General features: G+C 43.1%; 1 protein-coding gene across 1 annotated transcript; it reads right to left on the bottom strand.

The window, feature by feature from the left end:
* LOC123145139 (acetylornithine deacetylase) lies at window positions 1-3,959 on the bottom strand. Its single transcript, XM_044564464.1, has 10 exons — window positions 3,517-3,959; window positions 2,811-3,064; window positions 2,599-2,707; window positions 1,820-1,958; window positions 1,650-1,707; window positions 1,156-1,173; window positions 919-1,044; window positions 675-831; window positions 557-590; window positions 1-362 (listed from the first exon to the last, which is right to left on the bottom strand). Exons 1-10 carry the CDS (start codon window positions 3,850-3,852, stop codon window positions 253-255), a joined length of 1,341 nt encoding a protein of 446 aa, XP_044420399.1. The 5' UTR covers window positions 3,853-3,959; the 3' UTR covers window positions 1-252.
* Window positions 3,960-24,022: the final 20,063 nt, after the last annotated feature.

Here is a 24,022-nt window from a genome sequence, read left to right as displayed (position 1 = left end):
TGCAGTACTGACAGCATGGCTAGATGATCTTTGCCTTCTGTATTTTTGTCGATATGTATGGTTCACGAAAAACACCAAGCTCGTACACTCAAAACGTTCCAATGCAAACAAGTTCTAATTCTATGCGGTAAACTGAGCTTGAATATCATGGTACGAGATATGATTTAGACTAAGCTCAAAACACTTTTATTAGATCCCCGAGTAGCAGGAATAGGTGTCCAATAAGGTAATCTTTCATGCCTTAAAGAAGGCTTAAGCATCTGCTTCCAGCTGCGAAATGATGCTTACAAACACTTGAAAGCCTTGGGCCATATCTGAAAACAGACAATACTCGTTCTTCGCGTGGTACGTCTTCAGTAAGCCTGCAGCGCATAGGTAGCATTGTATGAGCACTCACACTAAAAGAGTTCAGCTATCTCACGTAAGCTGAGATAACCGAACGCTAAATTAGGACACCCAATGCAAATCTAGGAACATGTTATCTGACTGATATATATAACATAATAACATGACCAACAGAAGTCCAGGAACCTCTGTTCTGTGCTCAAGTGCTTACCATATCCAGCAGTTTGAACATCAAATCCTTCATCCTGTAAAAGTGCCATCATGAATTTGCTTTAGCACACAGATATTGCATCAAAAAGACGACTGTGTATGTTAGTTCTCGCTCAAACCTGTAATTCACGAATCAGAGGCAAACTCCCGGTGATGGAATATGGCTCTACGTATCCGACTATTTCCTCAGTTGCTTTGCATAATGCTTGAAAGCCCCGAGACTCAAGATTACAGGCCACCCCATTCATCACATCTCCATCAAAAGCGATTTCAAGCCTAGCACATTCAAACAGTAAACAATGAAAACTATGCCCTCCATCATGAAGATTACTGGTAAAAGTCAGTAAAGAAAGATTAATTCACCTTCCTCGCAGATTTTCATCCGGAAGAACATATTTCGAAACTGGACCACGAGTAGGAAGCTTTGTTTCAAGTCCAGCATTTATATCATCTACATACTCTTTTAACTTCTGGACAACAAAACTCGTGCTGCATGATAATAGCAGTAGCAACTATGAATTTAACACATCATTTAATACCCATAGAAGCCCATCCAGGAGAAGGAATAATACATACTGTACACATAAAAGATGGACTTACCTATAGAAAGGAGTCAACCTGCAACATCAAAAGAATCATATGGTCAGGAAACACTCAAAAACCCATGGAGTCTCAATAATATAAACAAATAGACAACCTTACTACAGTAGCAAAAATAAAATAAAAAGGTGAACATGGATTATACTCCTTCCGTCCCATAATATATTAATATAAGAGCATTTTCAACACTAGTGTAGTGTCAAAAAAGCTCTTATATTATGGGGCGGAGGGAGTATTTTTTTACTGGAGTCTTACTTACATAGAGATATGCGACCAGTGCAAGTCCATCACATTTTCTTTATTTTTTTACTCCTATGTAAACACTCTACTCTATAAAGCATTCCACATTCAATTTCAGTTGTTCCTCCAGCACTAGTAAGTACACATCAAACTAGACCACAAAGAAAAGTACATATCAAACTAAAACTTAACTGAATCATTTCATCTCAAGTGCAATTAAAGAGAATCTAAGAACTTCAGGGCAAGGGTTGAACCTTATATCCCCTGAAATTGTACATTCTCCAGGAATTTGGTTCAGACCCCCACCAGGATCTGCAAAGCATCACATGTTTGGACCACACCCAATGATTTTTTTTCTTTTCCACATATTATAAATACACTGTCTCTAAAACATATGTAAAATAAAGGTACAACAGGGACTTACAACTCCACTTTGTTGGCTTCATCGTAGATGGAGTAGCAAACTTGTAGAGCTTCTCTTTCTCGTGTGCAGGGAAGTCATTGTAAAACCGAGTTTGGATTTCTTTAAGTGCATCCATATTTAACTCCATCGAATTTATGGCCTTTGACAAAAACAAAAAACAGATACAGGGTCTTCAGAATTCAAAAGCACTTTTATACTTTTGTCTCTGACAGCAAGAAAAGGTGAAAATGCTATATTTGGACTTCTTTGCCGTGTGAACTACTTGAATAGCTCTTTCCATAACATTACAAGACATGTCAAATAAACATGTGCAGAAAAAAAAAAGTATAACAGCAGAGTTGATTACACAATAAGTTCTACCAGTCATGTATCAACGATCACTTGCTTTATACTTTTGCGTTATTTTGTTTTTGGTCCCATTATTCATATCTACGTTTGGTACTTTGGTACCAATCGCAAGGATGCTAACTTATTCTAGCAACTACTCCCTCTGTCCCGTAATATAAGAGCATTTTTGACACTACACTGGTGTAAAAAACGCTCTTATATTATGAGACGGAGGGAGTATATGATTTAACAGATCACATCTATAGAATATTTACTACTCCCTCCGCTTCACTATAATTATTCCTGGTGTAAGAAGAGTGTCTAAAAATATGTCCACTGAAGGAATCAAGAGGTCATTTTTCATCAACTCTCTTAGATTTTGTGTCTATACAGTTATATAGAGTAAAAAGGAGTGGTAACTGAACATTGTTCTAATGAGTCCAAATCAGTACCTTATGTGCAAGGCCACTGTGAAACAGCTTCCCTGTTGCCTTTAGATGCCAAGGGATCATCCCACCAGTACCAATGCATGGCTGCTTATCCGCAGTATCTATCCAAAACCTTCACAATACCACACATGTAACCAACTAAATCAGCAAGAATTCCCCACGAACGACACATTACTTGGCCATTCCATCGAGGCAACAGAGAGTTCAATACTCACAAGGGTCCAGTCTTGAGCTTATCCAGCAAACCATCCTTGACAAGACCATCAACACCAATGCCAGTGACCGATGAATTCTCTTCATTGGCAATAAACACCACAATGACAGAATGCTTCAATGGTGGTTTCACCTCACCAAGCCGCCGCATGAGCTGAGTCACTAGCGCCACATGACCAAGGCAGTCCGTCGTCCCACGGCCCCTAAGCTTTTCCTTGTCATCACCTTCGAAGGTTAGTGAGAAGGGATCGAAGTCCTGCAGGAGTAGAAGACCCCAGTCCACTGATTAGTGATTATAACCAACAAGAGTAACAGAAATTTGACGAACAAATCAAGAGTAAATTTTGAGGTACAACTTGTTAGTAATCACTAATAATCAATTAATAATGCGACAGAAACGAAATGAGCGAAATCAAACAGTAACAATGATGAAAGGTGAAACTTTAACAGTAGATACAGCAATTAAGCCACTGAAGTACTAACTTGAATCACAACACTCCACAAGTCCACAAGCCAGCACTGCACCGAAACATGCATCTATTCCAAGGTAGAACAATCCAGAAGCCACTAACAGATCAAGGATGGGTGCAGTTTGGGCGACAAGCTAGAAAGACCCCCAAATCAAGCAAACCCTCGAATCCTTCGTCCAGGAACCCTAAGCCTCGAATCAGCACTCACACATCCAAATGAAATCTGCTAGGAACTCACCCATTCGCTAGGGTTGGCCGGAACGACGTCCATGTGCATGCCGACGAAGGAGACGACGCGGCCGGGGACGGTGCCGGGGTACTCGACGATGACGTTGCTCCGGCCGTCGGTGTAGCTCACCTTCCGCACGACGAGCGGGCCGCCGCCGGTGTCCGTCGACACCGGGCGGAGCGCGTCGACGACGTGCTGCGCCACGAGGTCCTCCTGCGGGACGAGGGCCGGCGGGTCGTTCTGCAGGCGCTGGGACTCGCCGATGAGCTTGGCGAGGAGGGCGACGAAGGGGTCGCGGTCCAGGCCTCCGACGGCGTCCTTAAGCGGCGGCGCCGGAGATGCCATCTTGGACGCGGCGGCGGATTGGGTCAACAGCGAAGGGAGTCCAGTCGAGGTCGAGGAACTCTCTGTGTTTGAGCAACTCTGGGTGGATGAAAGTACGATGTGCGCATATGATGTGTCCGTGTCGACGACGGCACGGAGATGCGTGCCGTAGCCGCTGCGGTTCTTCAGTTTCTCTTTCCTTTTTTTCTTTTGAAATTCTTCTCTTCTCTTTTCATTCAACACTCATTTTCATGTAAAAAACACCTTATCATTTTATAAGAGTAAAGTACATTTTTGTCCCTCAGCTAATCGCGAAGTGTGCCTTTCGTCCCGGAACATTCTTTTTTTTTTAACCTTCGTCCTTCAACTAGGGGCACTGCCCTCAACTCTTAATACTAGGTATGTTAGTCCCTCGTAGTGGTATTCCTCGGTCAAATCATGTTTTTGTCTTGATGTGTCATTGTTTTGACCACATCTTGTGCAACTTGTGTCCTCAACTCTTAATATCATGTAGAATTAGTCCCTAACATGAGTATTCCTCGGTCAAATCCGGTTTTGACTTTTTGTTGCACGGTTTTGATCACATTATCATTGTAAGGGGAATGCCCCAAAGGTTTGGGATTGGACCTCGACGAATTGTGCTCCTTTCTCTCCCCCATGTCGGTTTAGATTCGATATGACCTATTGTCATATCCTTACCCCAACTATCATGTTCACCATCTAGCGGGAGGAGCTTCTCCCATCACCGGCCTCCTAGAGTAGCATCGCAGTCTTTCTCTCTGCATCACACAGTGGATATTTAAAGCGGGTGGAGATACTCCTGTCACTGGAGCAGCGCCAACAGATCGGTGACATGAGAGAGAGAGAGAGAGATTTCTCTCAATGACATGCGACTTTATGCCATCTTACAGTGACGATGTGGCCAAAACCATGTCACATAAGGTCAAAACCGTGTTTGACTGTTGAATACCGTTGCAAGGGACTAACTATACCTGGTATTGAGAAGAGGGACGAAAGTTGTACCCAAAAAAAGTTTAGGGACGAAAGCTACACTTTGTGGTAAATTGAGAGACGAAAATGCACTTGTCTCTTTATAAAAGGAGAAATGACATATATTAAAAGTCAACCAACGTTTATAGGATCATCTTTAAAGAATCAAAAAATTACTCACAAGATCGTTGGAAAAATCAAGATGTCTTCTTCCTACACTCCCATTGGCGGGGTGTTGTGAGCGAAGCTCGATGTCACCTCCGGACCCCCAAAATACCATCGTAGTTAGGGAAACGTTGTTGACGCAGCAGCCAAATGAGAAGACACATGCAACAATGACTGAGAAATAGATTACTGCCACGAAGAAGAACGCGAAGAGGGGGACATGTGGCCGCCTTGGTGACACGTCTCCATCGTATCTATAATTTTTGATTGTTCCATGCCAATATTATACAACTTTCATATACTTTTTGGCAACCTTTTATACTATTTTTGGGACTAACATATTGATCCAGTGCCCAGTGCCAGTTCCTGTTTGTTGCATGTTTTATGTTTCGCAGAATATCCATATCAAACGGAATCCAAACGGGATAAAAACGGATGGAGAATATTTTTGGAATATTTGGAGAATTCCGGAAGAAGAATCAACGCGAGGCGGTGCCCGAGGTGGCCACGAGGCAGGGGGCGCGCCCCTGACCCTCGTGGGCCACCCGTAAGGCGGTTGATGCCCTTCTTCGGCCGCAAGAAAGCTAATTTTTGGTAAAAAAATCACGGCGAAGGTTTCAGTCCAATCGGAGTTACGGATCTCCATATATATATACGGAACGGTGAAAGGGCAGCAGAAGAGAAAGCAAAAATAGAGAGAGACAGATCCAATCTCGGAGGGGCTCTCGCTGAAGGAAATATGCCCTAGAGGCAATAATAAAGTATTATTTATTTCCTTATATCATGATAAATGTTTATTATTCATGCTAGAATTTTATTAACCGGAAACATAATACATGTGTGAATACATAGACAAAAAGTGTGTCACTAGTATGCCTCTACTTGACTAGCTCGTTAATCAAAGATGGTTATGTTTCCTAGCCATAGACATGAGTTGTCATTTGATTAACGGGATCACCTCATTAGGAGAAGGACGTGATTGACTTGACCCATTCCGTTAGCTTAGCATCCGATCGTTTAGTATGTTGCTATTGCTTTCTTCATGACTTATACATGTTCCTATGACTATGAGATTATGCAACTCCCGTTTACCGGAGGAACACTTTGTGTGCTACCAAACGTCACAACTTAAATGGGTGATTATAAAGGTGCTCTACAGGTGTCTCCAAAGGTACTTGTTGGGTTGGCGTATTTCGAGATTAGGATTTGTCACTCCGATTATCGGAGAGGTATCTCTGGGCCCATTCGGTAATGCACATCACTATAAGCCTTGCAAGCATTGTGACTAATGAGTTAGTTGCGGGATGATGTATTACGAAATGAGTAAAGAGACTTGCCGGTAACGAGATTGAACTAGGTATCGAGATACCGACGATCGAATCTCGGGCAAGTAACATACCGATGACAAAGGGAACAACGTATGTTGTTATGCGGTCTGATCGATAAAGATCTTCGTAGAATATGTGGGAGCCAATATGGGCATCCAGGTCCCGCTATTGGTTATTGACCGGAGACGTGCCTCGGTCATGTCTACATAGTTCTCGAACCCGTAGGGTCCGCACGCTTAACGTTACGATGACAGTTTTATTGAGTTTTGATGTACCGAAGGAGTTCGGAGTCCCGGATGAGATCGGGGACATGACGAGGAGTCTCGAAATGGTTGAGACGTAAAGATCGATATATTGGACGACTATATTCGGACTTCGGAAAGGTTCCGAGTGATTCGGGTATTTTTTCGGAGTACCGGAGAGTTACGGGAATACGTATTGGGCCTTATTGGGCCATACGGGAAAGAAGAAAAAGGGCCTCAAGGGTGGCCGCACCCCTCCCCTTGGTCTGGTCCGAATTGGACTAGGGAAGGGGGGCGCCCCCTTCCTTCCTTCTCTTTTCCCTTCCTCTTTTCCTATTCCATATGGGAGGTGGAATCCTACTAGGACCAGGGAGTCCTAGTAGGACTCCACACTTGGTGCGCCCCCTCCTAGGGCCGGCCTCCTCCTCCCTTGCTCCTTTATATACGGGGGCAGGGGGCACCCCAGAAAACACAACAATTGATCCTTGAGATCTCTTAGCCGTGTGCGGTGCCCCCCTCCACCATATTACACCTCGATAATACCGTTGCGGAGCTTAGGCGAAGCCCTGCGTCGGTGGAACATCATCATCGTCACCACGCCGTCGTGCTGACGAAACTCTCCCTCAAGACTCGGCTGGATCGGAGTTCGAGGGACGTCATCGAGCTGAACGTGTGTAGAACTCGGAGGTGCCGTACGTTCGGTACTTGATCGGTCGGATCGTGAAGACGTACGACTACATCAACCGCGTTGTGATAACGCTTCCGCTGTCGGTCTATGAGGGTACGTGGACAACACTCTTCCCTCTCGTTGCTATGCATCACCATGATCTTGCGTGTGCGTAGGATTTTTTTTGAAATTACTACATTCCCCAACACTCGCCCCTCCCATGCCATGGAGATCAAGGACCAGAGGGGAAACCCTTCTCCCATCTAGGGATAAGGTCAAGGAAGAAGAAGAAGAAGAAGGGGGGCCCTCTCCCCCTCGCTTCCAGTGGCGCCGGAGTGCCACCGGGGGCCATCATCATCACCGCAATCTTCACCAACAACTTCACCGCCATCATCACCAACTCTTCCCCCCTCTATGCAGCGGTGTAACCCCTCTTTTACCCGCTGTAATCTCTACTTAAACATGGTGCTCAACGCTATATATTATTTCCCAATGATGTATGGCTATCCTATGATGTTTGAGTAGATCCGTTTTGTCCTATGGGTTAATTGATGATCGTGATTGGTTTGAGTTGCATGTTTTATTATTAGTGTTGTCCTATGGTGCTCTCCGTGTCGCGCAAGCGTGAGGGATTCCCGCTGTAGGGTTTGCAATATGTTCATGATTTGCTTATGGTGGGTGGCGTGAGTGACAGAAGCACAGACCCGAGTAAGTAGGTTGTTTGCGTATGAGATAAAGGGGACTTGATACTTTAATGCTATGGTTGGGTTTTACCTTAATGATCTTTAGTAGTTGCGGATGCTTGCTAGAGTTCCAATCATAAGTGCATATGATCCAAGTAGAGAAAGTATGTTAGCTTATGCATCTCCCTCAAATAAAATTGCAATAATGATTACTGGTCTAGTTATCGATTGACTAGGGACAAATAACTTTCTCATGACAAAAAGCTCTTTACTAAAACTAATTTAGTTCTGTCTTTATCTAAACAGCCCCTAGCTTTTATTTACGCGCTCTTTACTTCTTGCAAACCTATCCAACAACACCTACAAAGTACTTCTAGTTTCATACTTGTTTCCGGTAAAGCGAACGTCAAGCGTGCGTAGAGTTGTATCGGTGCTCGATAGAACTTGAGGGAATATTTGTTCTACCTTTAGCTCCTCGTTGGGTTCGACACTCTTACTTATCGAAAGAGGCTACAATTGATCCCCTATACTTGTGGGTTATCAAGACCTTTTTCTGGCGCCGTTGCCGCGGAGTCATAGCGTGGGGTGAATATTCTCGTGTGTGCTTGTTTGCTTTATCACTAAGTAATTTTTATTTGTTGTTCTTAGTTGTTCTTTATCTTTAGTTATGGATATGGAACACGAAATACCAAAAAAAATTAGGTGTACTTGTTGCTCATGGAGATGGGGAACCTCCTAAAATCCTCGATCGTTATGTGATAGATATTATGTACTACTTTGATAATCCTGAGAAAACCCCATTCAATTTGGTAATGGGAGACACGTTGGATCAACGTGAATACTTTAGGGATTATCGCTTGACACAAAAAGGGAAACTATTATGGGATCAAATTTATATATTGAAGTGGTATGCTCGGCAAGTATGCTTGAGTTATGATTATACTTGTTGCTCTAGGATGAAGGCTCCACACCTTCCCTTTTCATGCAAATTTAATGATAATGAAACCTTAGCTTCTTATGCTAATGGTATATATGATTACTATGATGTGGAACAAATAGAAGAATTTGTTGCTTTTAAGGGTGCTTATGAAATTGAATCTTTGTTTGAAAAGTATGAAGCTTTTGATGATGATGTTTATAGGCCTGAAATTTTGCTATATTGAAATATTGCTATGATAATTATGAATATAATTCCTATATTGATGCGCTTATTGAGAAAGTCTCTGCTGTCCAGGAAGAGAATAATATTTTGCAGGAATCTATGGAAGAAGAAATTGATGAAACTGTGAGCTCATTGGATGAAAAAGATGAGGAGGAGAGCGAAGAACAAAAGGAGGAAGAGTGGATTGATCACCCGTGCCCACCTTCTAATGAGAGTAATTCTTCAACTCATACATTGTTTAATTCCCCTTCATGCTTACCGAAGGATGATTGTTATGATGACTGTTATGATCCCTTTGATTCTTTTGAAATATCCCTTTTTGATGATGCTTGCTATGCTTGTGGCCAAGATGCCAATATGAATTATGCTTATGGAGATGAACTTGCTATAGTTCCTTATGATAAACATGAAATTGTTGCTATTGCACCCACACATGATAGTCCTATTATCTTTTTGAATTCTCCCAACTACACTATATCGGAGAAGTTTGCACTTATTAAGGATTATATTGATGGGTTGCCTTTTACCATTGCACATGATGATTTTGATAGATATAATATGCATGTGCTTGCTGCTCCTACTTGCAATTATTATGAGAGAGGAACTATATCTCCACCTCTCTATGTTTCCAATATGATAAAATTGCAAGAAACTGTTTATACTATGCATTGGCCTTTACTTTGCGTGCATGAATTGTTCTTTTATGACATGCCGATGCATAGGAAGAGAGTTAGACTCCGTCATTGCTTGATATATGTTGCTTTATGCTCACTACTAAATGCCAAATCATTGCTAATTAAAATTGGCTTTGATATACCTTGGGATCCGGGTGGATTCACTACTTGAGCACTATATGGCTAGCTTAATGGCTTTAAAGAAAGCGCTGCCAGGGAGACAACCCGGAAGTTTTAGAGAGTCATTTATTTCTGTTGAGTGCTTTCATACAGTTTAAAAACAACAAAAATAAAGAGGGGAACCCAAAAACTTTTTCAATAAGAAAAGCGAAAGTGAGAAAGACAAGCATTGTTGAAGTGGGAGCTAGCCTTGAACTTTGTTCATGCTCACGGAAACTTTGTGAATCTTGATTACAGAAACTTTTCAACAAAAATAATTATCCCCTTGTACAATTCCATTGTATTATAAAAATAATGTGCCAAGGTTTGCCTTTAGGATGTTTACAAAGCTTGTTGGTTTGTGCGGTGCAGGACAGAAACTTTGGCTGTAGTGCGCGATTTTTCATTTTTTTACTGGAACGTCAAATAGTTCTGATTCCTTTTGCACTGTTTTTCTATACAAATTGTTTATTTTCCTAATTTTGGCAGAATTTTTGAAGTATCAGTAGTATGGTGAATGTTCATATTATTACAGACTGTTCTGTTTTAGACAGATTCTGTTTTTGATGCATAGTTTGCTTGTTTTGATGAAACTATCAATATATATCAGTGGATTAAGCCATGAAAAAGTTATATTACAGTAGACACAATGCAAAAACAAAATATGAATTGGTTTGCAACAGTACTTAGAGTAGTGATTTGCTTTATTATACTAACGGATCTTACCGAGTTTTCTGTTGAAGTTTTGTGTGGATGAAGTGTTCGATGATCGAGAAGGTCTCGATGTGAGAAGAAGGAAGAGAGGCAAGAGCTCAAGCTTGGGGATGCCCGAGGCACCCCAAGTAAATATTCAAGGAGACTCAAGCGTCTAAGCTTGGGGATGCCCCGGAAGGCATCCCCTCTTTCTTCAACAAGTATCGGTATGTTTTTGGATTCGTTTCATTCATGTGATATGTGCAATCTTGGAGCGTCTTTTGCATTTAGTTTTAATTTTTCTTTTATGCACCATGCTGGTATGAGATATTCCTTGGTGGCTTTATAGAATGCTTCATGTGCTTCACTTATATCATTTGAAGTTTGGATTGCCTGTTTCTCTTCACTTAGACAACCGCCATTTGTAGAATGTTCTTTTGCTTCACTTATATTTGTTAGAGCGTGGGCATATCTTTTGTAGAAAGAATTAAACTCTCTTGCTTCACTTATATCTATTTAGAGAGATGACAGGAATTGGTCATTCACATGGTTAGTCATAAAATCCTACATAAAACTTGTAGATCACTGAATATGATATGTTTGATTCCTTGCAATAGTTTTGCGATATAAAGGTGGTGATATTAGAGTCGTGCTAGTTGAGTAATTGTTAAATTGAGAAATACTTGTGTTGAGGTTTGCAAGTCCCGTAGCATGCACGTATGGTGAACCGTTATGTAACAAAGTCGGAGCATGAGGTGTTCTTTCATTGCTTTCCTTATGAGTGGCGGTCGGGGACGAGCAATGGTCTTTTCCTACCAATCTATCCCCCTAGGGGCATGCGTAGTAGTACTTTGCTTCGAGGGCTAATAAACTTTTGCAATAAGTATATGAGTTCTTTATGACTAATGTGAGTCCATGGATTATACGCACTCTCACCCTTCCATCATTGCTAGCCTCTTCGGTACCGTGCATTGCCCTTTCTCACCTCGAGAGTTGGTGCAAACTTCGCCGGTGCATCCAAACCCCGTGATATGATACGCTCTGTCACACATAAGCCTCATTATATCTTCCTCAAAACAGCCACCATACCTACCTATCATGGAATTTCCATAGCCATTCCGAGATATATTATCATGCAACTTCCATCATCATCATATACATGACTTGAGCATTTATTGTCATATTGCTTTGCATGATCGTAAGATAGCTAGCATGATGTTTTATGGCTTGTCCGTTTTTTGATGTCATTGCTACGCTAGATCATTGCACATCCCGGTACACCGCCGGAGGCATTCATATAGAGTAATATCTTTATTCTAGTATCGAGTTGTAATATTGAGTTGTAAGTAAATAAAAGTGTGATGATCATCATTATTAGAGCATTGCCCCAGTGAGGAAAGGATGATGGAGACTATGATTCCCCCACAAGTCGGGATAAGACTCCGGACGAAAAAAATAAAAAATAATAATAATAAAAAGAAAGGCCAAAAAAGAGAAGGCCCAAAAAAATAAAAAAAAGAGAGAAAAAGAGGGAAGGGGCAATGTTACTATCCTTTTACCACACTTGTGCTTCAAAGTAGCACCATGTTCTTCATATAGAGAGTCTCTTGAGTTATCACTTTCATATACTAGTGGGAATTTTCATTATAGAACTTGGCTTGTATATTCCAACGATGGGCTTCCTCAAATGCCCTAGGTCTTCATGAGCAAGCAAGTTGGATGCACACCCACTTAGTTTCAGTTTGAGCTTTCATATACTTATAGCTCTTAGTGCATCCGTTGCATGGCAATCCCTACTCCTCACATTGACATCAATTGATGGGCATCTCCATAGCCCGTTGATTAGCCGCGTCGATGTGAGACTTTCTCCTTTTTTTGTCTTATCCACATAACCCCCATCATCATATTCTATTCCACCTATAGTGCTATGTCCATGGCTCACGCTCATGTATTGCGTGAAAGTTGAAAAGGTTTGAGAACGTCAAAAGTATGAAACAATTGCTTGGCTTGTCATCGGGGTTGCGCATGATGTGAATATTTTGTGTGGTGAAGATGGAGCATAGCCAGACTATATGATTTTGTAGGGATAACTTTCTTTGGCCATGTTATTTTGAAAAGACATGATTGCTTTATTAGTAGGCTTGAAGTATTATTGTTTTTATGTCAAATGATAGACTATTGCTTTGAATCACTCGTGTCTTAATATTCATGCCATGATTAGATATGTGATCAAGATTATGCTAGGTAGCATTCCACATCAAAAATTATCTTTTTTATCATTTACCTACTCGAGGACGAGCAGGAATTAAGCTTGGGGATGCTGATACGTCTCTGTCGTATCTATAATTTTTTATTGTTCCATGCCAATATTATACAACTTTCATATACTTTTTGGCAACTTTTTATACTATTTTTAGGACTAACATATTGATCCAGTGCCCAGTGCCAGTTCCTGTTTGTTGCATGTTTTATGTTTCGCAGAATATACATATCAAACGGAATCCAAATGGGATAAAAATGGACGGAGAATATTTTTGGAATATTTGGAGAATTCCGGAAGAAGAATCAATGCGAGGCGGTGCCCGAGGTGGCCACGAGGCAGGGGGCGCGCCTGCCCCCCTGGGCGCGCCCCTGACCCTCGTGGGCCACCCGTAAGGCGGTTGATGCCCTTCTTCGGCCGCAAGAAAGCTAGTTTTTGGTATAAAAAAATCACGGCGAAGGTTTCAGTCCAATCGGAGTTACGGATCTCCATATATATATATATATATATATATATATATATATATATATATATATATATATATATATATATATATACACGAAACGGTGAAAGGGCAACAGAAGAGAACGCAGAAACATGGAGAGACAGAGAGACAGATCCAATCTCGGAGGGGCTCTCGCCCCTCCCATGCCATGGTGATCAAGGACCAGAGGGGAAACCCTTCTCCCATCTAGGGAGAAGGTCAAGGAAGAAGAAGAAGAAGAAGAAGAAGGGGGGCCCTCTCCCCCTCGCTTCCAGTGGTGCCGGAGTGCCACCGGGGGCCATCATCATCACCGCAATCTTCACCAACAACTTCACCGCCATCATCACCAACTCTTCCCCCCTCTATGCAGCGGTGTAACCCCTCTTTTACCCGCTATAATCTCTACTTAAACATGGTGCTCAACGCTATATATTATTTCCCAATGATGTATGGCTATCCTATGATGTTTGAGTAGATCCGTTTTGTCCTATGGGTTAATTGATGATCGTGATTGGGTTGAGTTGCATGTTTTATTATTGGTGCTGTCCTATGGTGCTCTCCGTGTCGCGCAAGCGTGAGGGATTCCCGCTGTAGGGTTTGCAATATGTTCATGATTTGCTTATGGTGGGTGGCGTGAGTGACAGAAGCACAGACCCGAGTAAGTAGGTTGTTTGCGTATGGGATAAAGGGGACTTGATACTTTAATGCTATGGTTGGGTTTTACCTTAATGATCTTTAGTAGTTGCGGATGCTTGCTAGAGTTCCAATCATAAGTGCATATGATCCAAGTTGAGAAAGTATGTTAGCTTATGCCTCTCCCTCAAATAAAATTGCAATAATGATTACTGGTCTAGTTATCGATTGCCTAGGGACAAATAACTTTCTCGTGACAAAAAGCTCTTTACTAAAACTAATTTAGTTGTGTCTTTATCTAAACAGCCCCTAGCTTTTATTTACGCGCTCTTTACTTCTTGCAAACCTATCCAACAACACCTATAAAGTACTTCTAGTTTCATACTTGTTTCCGGTAAAGCGAACGCCAAGCGTGCGTAGAGTTGTATCGGTGGTCGATAGAACTTGAGGGAATATGTGTTCTACCTTTAGCTCCTCGTTGGGTTCGACACTCTTACTTATCGAAAGAGGCTACAATTGATCCCCTATATTTGTGGGTTATCACCTGGCAAGGAATGGTGGGACGGTCTCATATTTGGAATAGAGTTGTGTTATCTCCTCTCCCTCCCTCCCCCCTCTCCAAGTAGGGTTATCGTATAGAAGGACATATGCAAACGAACTTGTTTGTGCATTTTTTATGTCCAATCAATATATGTGAAAATGCACTTTGGTTGTTTCAAAAACATATATTATAATTCAAAAAAATATAGAAGTTATGCACACGTATATATAGATGTGTTGTATGTGTGTACGGATTTTCATCAATATGCATATTTATACGCAACATATACAAAAAGGACAAATAGATGAACCAAAATGGGCTTGTATATTGTTGATTTTGGGCCGGGTTTTTTTCCTTGTGTGTAGTGCATAATCTATCATATTATTTAAGGAAAAATAAAGGAACATAGTGAACATCCATTTGCATTCGTATAAAACATTTAAGTACCACATTCTTCTTTTTTAAAATTAGGCTCACGCACTCCAATGTGTATTGATTTAAAAGCTAGAAAGATTGCCCGTCCTATTAAACATATTTGGTTTGTGAAGTCTCCTCTTAAAGTGAAAGTGCTTTTACGACTTGCATTTTAGAAAAGTATACTACTCCTGCCGTGTTTAAAACATGCAATATAAATGTGTACTTTTTGTTTGAAGTCAAATGTTGAAAAGTTTGGCCGACTTTGTAGGAAAAACTTTCAAAAACTATAATACTAAAATGAAATTGGGACACTGCTTAGTTTTGTGTTAGGAACTTAAAATAAAATTCATTTTTGTATTTGATTGTAAGTTCATCTAGTGCCCCTTACTGATTTTGGTGTATTGAAGACTTACAGGTTAAGGGACTTGTCGTGGTTTTGTCACGGCAGATGTCCTAGAGAAAGGACTTAGTCGTGAAGCCATCGCTACGGGTTAACTTAAAGGGGTTAAAGCGGACAAGGGACGCAAGAGAGTTTATACTGGTTCGGCCCCTTGCGGTGAAGGTAAAAGCCTACGATCCAGTTGTTGTGGGATTACTTGGGTTTCGATGACCAGGGAGCGAATACGCTTTGCCTGAGTCTCGAGTTGTCGTCTGTTCTCCCTGAACCGCCGCCGGGTCGTCCCCTTATATACATGGGTTGACGCCCGTCGGTTTACAGAATCCCGAGGCCGACTCATAAATGTGTCCGGCTCAGTCTCTGCTCTTTCTATCTTACAACACAAGTTTACATATTAATACCGGTTTATGTCTACAGGCCTTAAACCGGCTTTGGGCCCTGGGCCTTCATAAAGCGTCACCGTCTGTCTTCATGGACTTCAGATATAATGAACTACTTATGGGGTTAACACGGCCTCTCCTGGCCGGTTTACGCCCAGTGGTAATATCCCCAACATTAGGCCCCAGATTGATTTGAACTGGTTCATGTCAAATCTCAATACTTAAGAAAATTTCTTCTTCAACATCTTCACATAATCTTGTAAACCGCCGTGACGTCACCTTCCAGGACTATGGTAAACCGCCATGACGTCATCTGTTACTTAAAATTGTATATAACCCATCCTCATTAATGGGCCTCCAAGGATCGAGGCAACATAGCTGTCACACACCCCATTTTTCAGGCTCCTCGATTCTCGCGCCTGTCTTTTATCTTCTTGCCTTTATAAATAGGGCCAGGGGGTCTTTCCATTCCCCCCCGTATCTCTTCACCTCATCTTCTTCCTCACGCTGCCCGACCTTTGGAGCTCCGCCGCCACCGTTGACCTTCGTTTCTGCCTCCGCAACGGCCGCTGCATCAACCTGACCGGACCAGAAACGTGCGGCGCTCCTCCGATGTTCCCTCATTGTCAGTGAGTTCTTCCTTTCTTTGCTCTAGATCCACCATTAGGGTTTCAAGGTTCATTGGAGTCTATCCAATCTCCGCCATTGTTCTTTCTTGTTCCTTTCATTAGCATAAACAACTAGCTGGATCCGATATTTCTTACGCGGCCGTAGCCATAATCCCCTTTTCGTTAGATTTGTTCCTTTACACAAAACTCATCTAAACCTTGCTGAACTGTTCAAACTCTTGAAATTAGGTCTGAATTTATTTTGATTTTCCAACGCACAGTAGATCTGAAATTACCATGCCAAGCTGTGAAACTTGTTTTTCCTTCACTTATACATCTTTAGACTTATACCAGACTAGGCGGTTTAACTTCATAGAAAAAATGATGACCCAGTAGATACCATTAGTCCCCTGTTGAACCGCCAATGCACTCATCATTGTACTGTCTCCATCTTCAGACTCCGGTTCACAAATAACCAACTCCGATTTAACAATATGCTTACATCCTTATATCGCTTTATAATTGTCCACTGTAAATCTTAAACCGGCAATAATCATGTTTCAGATCTTTCATTGCCATGGCCAAGCAAGTCTATGAATGCAATTGGGCTCCTTCTCAAGTAACCGAAGAACAGTTAAACAATCTTGTTAAAACGGGTGCTTTAGCCAAGAAAGATGTCATCCACTGGAGGGTCCCTGCCCGGAAAATCCTCCTATACCCAAGGATGGGGAGGTAGTTGTGTTTGCTGATCACCTAAGTCGAGGTTTTAGCCCTCCCGGTTCAAAAAATTTCCGGGATGTACTGGCCAGTTTTCAACTGCGCCCTAAAGACATTGGTCCAAATTCTATGACCAACATCTGCCACTTCCAAGTCTTCTGTGAAGCTTATCTACAAGAGGAACCTACAGTTGAACTGTTTAGGGATTTCTTTCACTTAAACCGTCGCACAGAATTCAGGGATGGACCCAATACTGAATTGGGCGGAATGGCGGTTCAGAAAAGCAAGGAAGTCACTTTTCCTCATCCCAAGCTCCACAGTCACCCCAAAGAGTGGAACCAGACCTGGTTTTATTGCAAGGATACATCTGCACCTGATGAAAACCCCCTGCCGGGTTACCGCCCTGAACGCCTTAGCAATACACATCCTTTTCCTCAGAGGTTGACTGCAAAAGGAAGGGCCAACTATGCTCCTCAACTATCAAAGCTTAGAGCCTTCATGGCGAACAGTTTGACAGGAGTTGATTTTGCTCGTTGCTGGATAAGCTGGAGTATTCTGCCCTTAAGCCGGCGCTCTAGTTTGATGTGTGAGTACACGGGGAGTTTGAAGGATGCTCAACGACACATTGACATTCAGCTTACAGATGCGGAAGTTACTGAGGCTGTAAAGAAGATGCTGAATGAACCGGAGGCTGTCTGTGCCCAAACCGGACTGGTCCCTTTCTGCACCTTCCACAAACCGCCAGCTGTAAGAATCATATAATCTTTTTATCTGAAGTTGCTTCTGTCCAAATATTTTCTGAAATTGTTATTATCTTCTGACAGGGTAATGATCCGTTCTGGAACAAGAAACCACAAGAAAAACCGGCAAAGCCGCAAGACAAACCGGCCAAGCCACTTCGCCCAAAGACCAAGGTTGTTAAGAAACCTGTCAAGAAAAGGACCACTGCATCCTCCGAGCTACCAGCTGATGACAATGTGGGTAACCCGGAATCAGAGGTAGAACTTGACTCTCTTGGTTCATTTTTCGTACACCTCATTGACAATGATTATTATCAGGACGACGCTGAAGGCAGTCACGCTGATGATGTAGAGGTAACCATTCTTTCCTCCGATTCAGATCCTCTGCCAACATAAAAAATCCGTCGAGAAAATCGGAAAGTAAAATTTTCTCACCCCCTTGCTTACTTGGACCCAAACTTTCTTTTGAAGACACAGCAGCACGAGGCTCGCCGCACAACCCGGCACAGCGGCCAGGTAGTTACCTCCGCCGGTTTACCGAACAGCCTGGTTCGGAAACGGCGATCAGAGGTCTCTTATCCCCTTGACACTTCATGCCCCAAAGCAGGTTGTTTCCGCCAGCCTCTTAACCCGTCTTATTCAAATTATCAGGGCACTTCTCACTCATCTTCTGGCGAGTCGTCGTCCACAAAACTTCCACCCTTCAAAACGGTTCTTGGGTGAGCTATATACTTGTTTTTATCCTTGATCTGTTATTTTTATATACTGTACTGATCCTTATGTTTATTTTCCTCAGTGCCAAGCCCAGACCCAGCAAGAAGGCTTGGTTGAATAAACCAACTGATGATAACGCGGATGTTGAACCGGAGAAGACTCCAGATTTCGAAGAAGCTAATACTGACGCCACACTTAATGATCCGCCGCCTCAGGACCATAATTTCGTTGCTGAACAAGTGGAAGTTGACACCACAAGCCATGCTGACCAGCCAACCATCCCTGTCCGACCTGATGACAAACCGGTTAGTCCAGTTAAGGCTAATGACAAACCGCTAACTCCAGCAAAAACTGCTGATGACAAAGAGGATGATATTATGATTACTGGCATTGGCCACACCACTCCTGGTAATCCTGTCGCTTTGTCAAAGCATACTGCCAAGGACGAGCTCTCTGCTATCAGCAAAGGCAAATGGAATGCCGATTTGTCAAACTATGCCCATCTTAGTGCTCAAGACCTTCACTCCGGCTTCTTGAACCGTCTGTACACCAGCAGTGACTATGAAGCCGGTTTGGTAAATTTGATGAAAGAGCGATATGAGGTAATTAATACTCAACTCTTCTTAACTGTCTTTCTTTGTGAATTCCAAATATCAACTCCAGTAGCCCCCAAGTGACGGTTTAAGATATCAATCTAAACCGGGACTTTTAATAACAATCTTTAGATTTGCAATATTACATCTTTTTTCACTGGTATAGTCCCCAAGGGCCGATTTAACTTTATGAAGATGAACCGGGACTGTAGAAAAATTCCCATATCAGCAATTATAAGCAAACACACATTAGCCCCCAAGTGCCAAGAGTAATAGTTGTATTGTGCTTGGGACTTGTAAAAATTTCTGATAAAGAGCAAATATGCATTAGCCCCCAAGTACCAAGGACATAAATTGTTATGTGCTTGGTACTTCAAATATGTACTGTCAACTCATTATACATTTGTCTCTGTATAGGCTGATCTGAGCAAGAAGGAAATCCAAACCGCTGATCTGGAAGAGAACCTCAAATCCCAGCAAGCCGAAACCTCCAAAGCCAAGGAAGAGTTAACCAGCGCTCTAGGCGCTATGGAGAAACTGAAAGAGGGCTTCAACAAGGAGCGGGCGGATTGGGAGACTGAAAAATCCGCTTTGATAAAACGAGCCGAGAACGCAGAAGCAGCTCTTAAACCAGTGGTTGATGAACTGACTGGTGTAAGGCGGCAGGTTCATGCCATGACTGCTGCTGTGTTCGGTAAACATCTTTTCCTTAATACTTTCAACATATCTTCTCATGTGTTGTCGGTTTACTGATGTGGACAATGGTGCAGGAACTCGTATTGGCCACCTGGGCTCTGATGTACAGAAGAAGCTGAAGGCTGCTTACACTCTAATAGAACAGTTGTACACCGGCGCGCAGCGGATCATCTATACTGCTTCACACAATAATCCTCCTCCCACCTTGATCAAGGATACCTTAGAAAGGTTATCTATGCTTCCTGCCCAGGTAGACGAGCTAAAAAGTTCTCCCGCAAGAACGGGCGCTTTGACCGCACTAACTCGGGAAAAAGCATGGGTACCTGACTTTGATCCAGTGGAAGCGGCCCAAGGCTATCCCAGTTTGAAGGAAGACGGAACAGAATTTGGCAATGATGATCTCCGCATCATAAACCAGAAGTACGCCCATTGGCTTGTCAACTGGTTGAAGAAGCGGATCTCTCGTACTATCAGGCGAGTTATGATGATAAGAACAGACGGGTTGCTGCACCAATTCCAGAAGCGCAAAATCTTATCCCACCAATCCGTAAGCACACTTATGCCCCTGACATTGAACCGTCCACGCTTATAAGCGATGAAGCTGTATTCCAAGCCCTAACTGGGATCGACTGGGCAACTGTTGACTTCCAGCCACTGGGTAGAGAGGAGGGAGTTGAACCGGTGCGAAATGATCCGCAGTCGTCAGGCCAAGCTGGTGACCAATCATGAACCGGAGGCCGGTTTAGTCTTCTACATGCTGCAACATGTATTTGAGAAAACAATTATCCTTTTGGGCACTGAAACGCCTTGTAATAGGCTAGTAAAAATACTTGGTCTGGTATGCCTTCGTGCATATTTATCTGCGACTGATGCTTGCTTAATCCGACATGCTTAAGATATGATATTCATAATCCATAGCCATTTATTCAAGCTATTCCTGCAGATAAGAAGCTTAAAGCGCCCTGGCGGTTTACCCCCGGGAGGGTCATGATACCCAAATATATATATATATATATATATATATATATATATATATGACCAAGGTTTATAACCAAGGTTGTAAAAGATAACCAAATATGGAAATATATAATACCTGTGACCTTTAGGCATAATGTTGGCTGACCAACGTTGTAGTGACGGTCATAACCCTACTCTGGTTGATAAGTAACTCCTGTTATATGATGCCGGTTTACAATAAAACCATTCCGGGTTGTGATAAACACCGGTTTATTCCATACTGGTGACTTTGAGTCAAACCAGACCGGGTTGATAGTCTCCGGATTATAATTTGATCGTGTACTGACAACTTGTATTTGACAGCCTAACCGGGTTGATAAACACCAGTTTGAAAACATCACAAATCTTATGAAAACAAAGAAAAACTGAGCAAAAGGCAAATAAAAACCGTTGTAGTCGAGGCTTTTCACGGGCTACCAGGCCCCAAATTCGAGGCTTTTCATGGGCTGCCAGGCCACTGAGTTAAACCATTTTTGCAAAGCCTTTTAAGATGGCCCTCAATCCTTAATCAATCATCGTTTTAACTTGACAAGTTCAGGGTCTTCATTTTAGAGTAACTTGTCAAAGTTCGAAGGGTCATACCAGGTTTACCTGGGCGGAGTGACTTACTTAAATAGGCAGGTTAACCTGGGGTTTTAGGTGTATACACCAGGCTTCCAAGCCGTGGCTTGATAGCCTATTACAAGTGTAGATTCTAAGTTCATTTTGACAGCAAAGAATTCCCAAGTAACATTTTGAGCTGTGCTCAGTGGGTGCCTATGTTTGAGTTGTTGCTTTACAACACTCTCTTTGGCCCCGGATTGATTTGGCTTTTAGCCAATCAAGAGGTGTGACTATGGTTCGAATACGACCAAGCCCCCAAGTGATGCTGTGGCATTGCGCCGATCAAGAGGTGTAGCTATGGTTCAGATACAACCAAGCCCCCAAGTGATCTAACATAAAGCTTTAAGAAGCTGAATCAAGGGGTAAACCGGACGCCGCTTTATAAAAAGAAGCTCCATGTAACCACACATGATGTAAGAAAAACTACAGATACCCCGCTTTAGCTGAGGTTCCGGTTTATTATATTGATCATAATATATACATTGTCATAATATGTACATAAGCAGAGCCCATGGCTCAAGTATAGTAGGGCCGAAGATGAGCAATATTCCACGGCCGGTTGGTCTCCTCCTCCGACTTACGTGAGTCTTTGCGCTCTCGAACATCGATGAGGTAGTATGACCCATTGTGCAGATTCTTGCTGACCACAAAGGGTCCTTCCCAAGGGGGGGCGGGTAGCTTGTGCATATCCGTCTGATCCTCGATGAGTCGAAGCACCAAATCGCCTTCTTGAAAGGTTCTGGTTCTGACCCGATGGCTATGATAACGACGCAGATCTTGCTGATAAATCGCCGAACAGGCTGCCGCCATGTCACGCTCCTCATCTAACAAATCAAGAGCTTCCTGCCATGCCTTCTCGTTGTCAGCTTCAACATATGCCGCTACACGAGGTGAATCATGTCGGATGTCACTAGGAAGAACCGCTTCCGCTCCATAAACCATGAAGAACGGAGTGTATCCTATCGATCTGTTGGGTGTGGTATTGATGCTCCATAACACAGAAGGTAGCTCCTCAACCCAACAACCCGGCGTCCATTGCAAAGGAACCATAAGCCGGGGTTTGATGCCTCTCAAGATCTCTTGATTGGCCCTCTCCGCTTGACCATTGGACTGGGGGTGAGCCACTGATGACACGTCAAGCCGGATGTGCTCATGTTGACAGAACTCCTTCATGGCACCCTTTGACAGATTGGTACCATTGTCTGTTATAATGCTGTGTGGAAAGCCAAACCAGAAGATCACCTTTTTGATGAATTGAACCGCCGTGGCTGCATTACACTTACTAACTGGCTCTGCCTCCACCCACTTCATGAACTTATCAACCGCCACCAAAAGGTGGGTCTTCTTGTCCTTGGACCTCTTGAAAGGCCCAACCATATCCAGCCCCCAAGTTGCAAACGGCCAGGTGATTGGAATCATCCTCAATTCTTGAGCCGGTACATGAGCGCGCCTTGAGAATTTCTAACAGCCATCACATTTTTGACCAAGTCCTCGGCATCAGCATGAGCTGTCAACCAACAGAAATCGTGACGAAACGCCTTGGCCACCAAAGATTTCGAACCGGCGTGGTGACCACAATCTCCTTCGTGGATCTCACGCAAAATTTCACGGCCTTCCTCAGGAGACACACAGCGTTGAAATGCCCCTGTCACACTGCAATGATGTAACTCTCCATTGATAATAGTCATGGACTTGGACCGCCGAATTATCTGCCTGGCCAAAGTTTCATCCTCTGGTAACTCGCCCCGGTTCATATACGCCAGATATGGAACCGTCCAATCCGGGATAACATGAAGAGCCGCCACCAACTGAGCTTCCGGATCAGGAATAGCCAAATCCTCTTCACCAGGGAGCTTGACGGACGAATTATGCAGAACATCCAGGAAGACATTAGGTGGAACCGGTTTACGTTGGGAACCCAGGCGGCTTAAAGCGTCCGCCGCTTCATTCTTCCGCCGGTCCACATGATCCACCTGATAACCTTTAAAGTGACCTGCAACAATATCCACCTCACGACGATATGCTGCCATGAGTGGGTCCTTGGAACCCCAAGTGCCGGACACTTGTTGAGCTACCAGATCTGAGTCACCAAAGCACTTAACTCGGCTTAGGTTCATCTCCTTCGCCATCCGAAGACCATGGAGTAAAGCCTCATATTCAGTTGCATTGTTAGTGCAAGGGAACATTAAACGGAGAACATAACAAAACTTATCACCTCGTGGGGAACTTAATACGACTCCAGCCCCCGAGCCCTCCAATTGTCTGGACCCATCAAAATGAATAGTCCAATAAGTATGATCCGGCTTCTCTTCTGGCGCTTGTAGCTCTGTCCAATCATTGATGAAATCCACAAGTGCCTGAGATTTGATCGTCGTTCGGGGTATGTATTTCAACCCGTGAGGCCCGAGCTCGATAGCCCACTTAGCAATCCGGCCAGTTGCTTCCCTATTCTGGATTATATCCCCCAAAGGAGCAGAGCTGACCACCGTGATGGGATGACCTTGGAAATACTGCTTAAGCTTCCGGCTTGCCATGAAAACCCCATACACCAATTTTTGCCAATGTGGGTACCTCTGCTTGGACTCGATAAGTACCTCACTGATATAGTAAACCGGCCGCTGAACCGGA

This window comes from Triticum aestivum, chromosome 6D (genome assembly GCF_018294505.1).
Source record: "Triticum aestivum cultivar Chinese Spring chromosome 6D, IWGSC CS RefSeq v2.1, whole genome shotgun sequence".
Lineage (NCBI taxonomy): Eukaryota > Viridiplantae > Streptophyta > Magnoliopsida > Poales > Poaceae > Triticum > Triticum aestivum.
The sequence above is the reverse complement of the archived record's forward strand: the minus strand, read 5'-3'. Positions and strand labels throughout refer to the sequence as shown.

Bases quoted from the DNA above. Each gene is read 5' to 3' on its own strand.
- LOC123145139 (XM_044564464.1), bottom strand. From the start codon at position 3,852: ATGGCATCTCCGGCGCCGCCGCTTAAGGACGCCGTCGGAGGCCTGGAC. The intron at 1,708-1,819 runs GTAAGTCCCTGT...GATGCTTTGCAG, and splicing joins GAAGCCAACAAAGTGGAGTT to ATCCTGGTGGGGGTCTGAAC. The intron at 363-556 runs GTAAGCACTTGA...TATGCGCTGCAG, and splicing joins TGTTCAAACTGCTGGATATG to GCTTACTGAAGACGTACCAC.